The sequence below is a fragment of the Vigna radiata genome, chromosome 10 (assembly GCF_000741045.1).
Source record: "Vigna radiata var. radiata cultivar VC1973A chromosome 10, Vradiata_ver6, whole genome shotgun sequence".
NCBI classification, from domain to species: domain Eukaryota; kingdom Viridiplantae; phylum Streptophyta; class Magnoliopsida; order Fabales; family Fabaceae; genus Vigna; species Vigna radiata.
In genome coordinates, this window is record NC_028360.1 from 19,556,143 (window position 1) to 19,562,629 (window position 6,487).

A 6,487-nucleotide genomic window follows, 5' to 3' on the forward strand; every position below is an offset into this window, starting at 1 on the left:
TATATATATATATATATATATATATATATATATATATATATATATATATATATATATATATATATATTTTAAGAAGTTTGAGTATTATAAAATTTCTTTTTCCTTTTGTTTGAGTATTAATTTTGTGTCTATCAAAATGACACAAAATCATATATATAGAAATAGGCATGACTAGTGAATGTTATTTTATCTTCGTTAACTAGCGTCTGGAGATCCTAATTCTATATTTTTAAATATAAAATAGTATTAATTCTATATTATTAAATATAACACTACTCCCATATTATTAGAAAAAATATAATATAATATTATATTACATTAACTCATTTCTCCTCTATTACGTCCTGGCTAAGGTCCCCATTTTCTGCAAGGCGTAGCGTGCGAAATCTCCTTCTTGTTTGTATTATATAGTGATTTCGCCATTATTTTGTTGTATTATACAGTTATTCTACCATTGTTGTGTTTTATCATATAGTGATTCTGATACATAGCATGTGTGGTGGATGGGTGCGAGTGTGTTGTTCAAAGAAAAATATTATATAAAAGTATCATATATTTTCGTTTTCAAAGTTTTTTTTTTAAATTAAGAAAAAAAATTGAGATTCATGATTTGTTTTTGTCATTTACAAGAAGTAAATATTTTTGTTAATATATATGCAACTAATAAAAATAATATGTAGTAAATTAGATGTAATAAATAAAAAACATGATTTATCATCTAAAGAGTGTTATTTTTAATTCTTTTTAGAACACACGATACATAATCTGTTGAGTTTTAAAACATTACAAATAAACATATAATATTGTGATTTACATACACATTAAAAGTATATAATGGCATGAAATATTAAAATAAATAATAATAACTTCGTTGATGTATATATTTTGATATAAACCAACATTGTTGTTATAGCATTTATGACAACGGAAATAAATAAATAAACTATACAGATTTTGTTTGGTAAAAATGTGATTATAAGAAATATTATCCTTTCTCCCTCTTTTCTCTCCAAGTCCTACAATCAATGCAAGACAATACAAAAACTCTAAAATATTAACACACTAATTCATCAAACATAAAGCTCTTTTTTTTTAAAAAAAAAAAGAAAAAAAAAACTTGTAAATCCACCTCAATAATAAGCCTTCTGAGAACTGTTAGGTAAAAATGAACAATTAAAACATGAAAACATGGTTTGTCATAGCAAAATACATGATGGTGAGAAGTAATTGAAACTTCTAATAAAAAAAATAAAAAATATTATATGCATTATTTACTAAATGATTGAGTATGTAACCATAACCAAGAGTAACTTTTATTTTTAATAATTTAGTATATTTCACCTATAAAATTTAAAGTAATGATTATAATGCAATACTTGAGTCAAACAAAAATAAAAAATACGTATACTAAACTATGCTTTGTCATCAATTTCACCCCTTTTCCATTAATTCGTTTTTTCAAGTTCGTTAAACTTGTAGTCAATTTGTTGGAAGTAACTTCATCAGGTCAGGAATAACTGGCATGATTATTTTGTATAAGTCAATGCTATATAAATAATTATATAAACTATTTATTTTAAAAAATAATTAAAGAATTCAAAATTGTATTTTTTAAAAATAATTATGAAAGCTAAACAATATGACTAAATATTGTCAAATTAATAATTATTTATTTCTCGACTGATAACATTTTATATAAAGTCAAGGATAATTCATAGTGATTTAGACTTTAGTTCTAAAAAAGATAAAATTTATTGTGATTATCATGATTAGTGTTCAAGAAAAAAAATATTTAAAGTCGGGTTAAATATGTTTTTAATCCTTATATTTTGGGTGATTTGGTTTTACTCCATCTTTCAAACTAAGGTATAAATTAGTTCTTCAACTTTAGAAAATTCTAGTTTTAGTCATTTTTATTAAATTTTTTTTAACTTTATTTGCTATTTCAAGCACGTTTCATTATAGCATTTGGATTGTTTACACTGTTTGACAAATTTTTGCTTCAATGTTAACTGAGAAACGTGTTTGAAACAGCAAATAAAGTTAACAAAATTTGGTAAAAATGACTAAAATCAGAGTTTTCTAGAGTTGAAGGACTAAATTATACCTTAGTTTAAAAGAGGGACTAAAACCACCCCAAAAAATATAGGGACTAAAAACATATTTAACTCTTTAAAGTATTATGTTTTTATTTTCTATTTCCATATATCCTAATTAACCTTTAAATGGGAATGGTAACAGGTTGGATAACGTAACCATGTCATTTTAGTTTATTTTTGTTTTAATTTTATAATTAACTAAATATAAATATAAATAAATTTAATTTTTTTTCAAAATGTTTAATAAAAATATTTATATAACGTTTATGTAAAAATTTAATTTTATTTTAATTTGGGATAAAGTAAATTATTTAATTTAAAAAAAAATTAAGACTAAATTAAGACAAATAGATTAATATGATGACAAGTGATATAACACTTACATGTATCATTACCATGTTTTATGATCTCAATTTGATACGTCTTAATTCTATTACAAAAAATAATTAAAAATATATTTTAAAGAAGGAAGAAAACCTTAAACTGACACCTCTTTAACATAATATTAACAATGAAATCCTAATTGTGTAAATTTTTAAAAAATATAAACCGAGAAAAAAAAAGTTAAAGAACCCCTTTGAGACAAATAACTAAAAATAAAACCTTTCAAAAATATTTTACCTCAGATTATATTCTTTCACTTTCAAAATTTTAACATAAACACATCTTAATTTTATATCCAAACTTAAAAATTAAAAACATATTTAACTAATATATATATATATATATATATATATATATATATATATATATNTTCAACTTCTTTATCTTCCGTTACAGAAAGAAGTGGTGGCAAAGGTACAACTATGTTCTGTCAGCAGCACTTGACAGCGGAGTTGCTTTTATGACAGTCTTACTCTACTTTTCATTGGGTATGGAAAACAAGAGTCTAAATTGGTGGGGAAATGATGGTGAACATTGTCCACTCGCAGCTTGTCCAACTGCAAAAGGTGTAATAGTTGATGGTTGCCCCACAAAGTAGAGGTTGGTTTTGTGCCTCTTAATGGTTTCATTACAGTACCACGCATACTTGTTTGTAGCATGGGCAAAATGCAAAATATTGAAGATCTTAATTTTAAAGTAAATAGCTAGCACCACATGGTGTATAACACTTATCGTTGAATATAGATTTGCTTTCTTCTTACTATGGTATATAATTAAGGAAAAACGTTCTTTGACAAAAAAATAATCCATTTGACATTGTTATGAGCTATAAGATTATCATAAAGAAATGAAGTTTTTAATTTATAAAGAAAAAGAAAGAGTGAACAGTGATGAAGCACAGTAAATGAGAATAAAATTTGTTCTGTCAAAATATTAGTGTTTCTATAACTAATTATAGAAATGGTAGGTAATTTTGAGTATTACAAATATAAAAGTATTAGAATTTATTTGAAAAGTTTTATTTAGAAAATAAATATAAAATTAGAAGCGGGAGCTTTCCTGTGTAAATTTTTTAATATATATATATATATATATATATATATATATATATATATTAACACGGTCAAGTTTACTTATCTTAATTTATGTAAAAATTAAAAAAATGTTATGATGTTATTTTGACATCTTTAAACCAAAAACATGATTAGAGATTCAAAACTGAGAAAACATTCATGTTTAGAGAGGTTAAATGACTCATCTCACAATATTCTATTTTTAATGAAAAGCTTATACATACATTATCTAAGGAATTGCATTAAACATATTTGTGTATAACTAAATTCAACTTATAAATGTTTCCAAAACTTAATTTCTCTATTTCCACTTAGAGATAATACATGTATAACTATTATAACACAATCCATTTCACAATTTTAAATAATATTATGTTAATAATATTTATTTTCTTTTTTAACTTAAAATTTAATATATTATATTATTTTAAAAATAATACACTCACCTCTAAAAAATATTCTTATCTTAACATTTTTTGCAATTTAACCATATATATCAAAATTTTAAGACAAATATAAAATAAATATAATTAAAATATTATTACTTACCATTATAAAGTGAATTTTTTTCTTTTTATAATGTTAAATTGATTTGGTTTGTAAAATATACAAATATATATTTACAAGAAAAAAGAGGGGTAACTTGGTATTTTGTCCAATTTAAGTGACTATTTTCTCTCTCTTTTTATTTTTTTTTAAGATTAATTCGGTTTAATTTTGTAAAAAAAAAAAAACTTCTTGCAATTAAATAAATACATTTATTATTATTTCAAAATAAAGAAATAAATATGAAGACTTAGACTTGTTGAGAGGTTTAAGAATGGAAGCGCACCTAACCTAATAACCTATATTCGAACTGTTAACAGTTGTCCCATATTCTCCCGAAAAATACAAAAATGTTACTGTCACGATCATTAAAGGTTATTTTCTTAGTTTTATGTTTGATTTTATTGTTATTTAACATGATTAATGATGAGAGTTGAAAGACGACTAGGGTCATCTTCAGATTCTCTCATCAACAAACATTTTTAATATTCAATCATTCCTTCTCTTTGTTTAATATTAGTTTTGATTGTTTAATTTCAGAATAATATTGTTTTTTATTTTAGGATATTTTTTTTCCTTCTTAGATTTGTTTTAATCTAATAATGAGTTTAAAAAAAATGTTATTTTTTATCTTATAACTTTTAAAATATTCTTTTCAAATTAAATTTTATTTCTTAAATTAAATAAATATAAGTGTTATTTATTGTTGTTATTGGTTTTATTGGAGACTTGAAAAAAAATTAATTGTGCATTTTTCTTTAAACAAATTAACAAGTTAATTTTAATATTTTTTAATGTAAAACAAAAAAGTAAGCATTTTACTAATTCAATTAACTTTATTTTTAATTATTCATTAAAATATTACTAATTCTTGATTTTTTTTAACCAAAAATAATATTAACTAGGAGATGAGGAAAACAATATTTTCTTTAGTAAGATAGGAAAACAATATTTTTTTTGAGAGTAGGAAACAAAATGTAACCGTACATCTTAATTCGAATATAAAAATATAAGGATTTTGATTTTGTTTTCAATTATAAAATATATACTTATAATAATTATAAAACAATTTCAATAGGGATTTTACCATTGTTGTGTTTTATTATATAGTGATTTTGTCACATAACAAGTGTGAGTGGGTGGGTATGTGCATCAAAAGAGTATATGGATCAAGTTTTTTTTTTTTTTAAATTGAAAAATTAAATAGAAGATTGATGTTCATGATCTGATCTGTTTTAACTTGCCTGTCATTTATAAAAAGTAAATATAACAAAAATAATATGTAGCAATTGAGTTTAAGTAAATGTAAATAAAAATCATAATTTACTATTTAAGTAGTCTTCTTAATTCTCTTTAAAACACATGGTACATATTAGAGTTTTAAAAAATTACAAATAAACATATAATATTATGATTTACATATAACACATTAAAAGTATATAATGGTATGAAATATACAATAACATCCATATATTTTTATATAAACAAACATGGTTGTTATAACGATTATGAATTAGTAATAAATTTTGTTGTATCTTGATAATTGAAAGAAAGAAATAAATATACAAATTTTGTTTGGTAAAATTGTAATTATAAGAAACATTATTAGTCCTTACCAGCAATGTAATACAATACGAAAACCCTAAAATATGAACACACCTATCCATCAAACATCGAGAAAGCTCATTTTTCTCAAAAAAAGACTTGCAAATCCACATCAATAATAAGTCTTTTGAGATCTGTTATGTAAAAATGAACAAATTAAACAGGAAAGCAATGTTTGATATAGCAAATGGTAACCAAGTAATTGGAATTCCCAATAGAAAAATTACAAAGGGTTCTATACATTATTTACTAAATGATTGGGTTTGTTACAATAACCAAACATCATCAACTAATGTTGTAGTATAGCTTTTACTTTTAATATTTTAGTATATTTCACTTATAAAATTTAAAGTAATCATTATAATCTATATTATTTTGTATAGTTATAGATGCAGGCAACAATAAAAAATACGTAAACTAAAATATTCTATAATAATTTATTAAATTAATCTATTATATTAGATCAAACACATTTTTATACTATCTCCTTGCTTTAAATATAATACGGGTAAAACAATTGCATAATAAAAAAAATTATATCAAATGCTAAATAAACACATTAAGGAATGAATTATAAATTTTGATTCATTCATTGAAATAGAAGAGAAGTCTTAATATTAATTTTTGTCCCTAATTTTGTTAGTTGTGTTCAAATGATTTGTCTATTTTTGAATTGTTTAGAGTGATCTCATGTTATGTAAAAATGATTTAAGTTTGTTGAACCAATTGTGAGTATTGAGTACAATTTTTTGAATCCAAACACATTATTCTATAGAGCCT

At 22.4% G+C, this 6,487-nt stretch overlaps 1 protein-coding gene across 1 annotated transcript in view; it reads left to right on the plus strand.

Annotated features, from left to right (window-relative positions):
• Window positions 1–2,250, plus strand: part of LOC106774977 (oligopeptide transporter 4-like) — a 7,405-nt gene extending 5,155 nt beyond the window's left edge. The window contains exon 4 of the mRNA XM_014661998.2: window positions 2,242–2,250. Coding sequence (XP_014517484.1) covers window positions 2,242–2,250 — 9 coding nt within the window. The remainder of the gene's footprint in view (window positions 1–2,241) is intronic.
• Window positions 2,251–6,487: the final 4,237 nt, after the last annotated feature.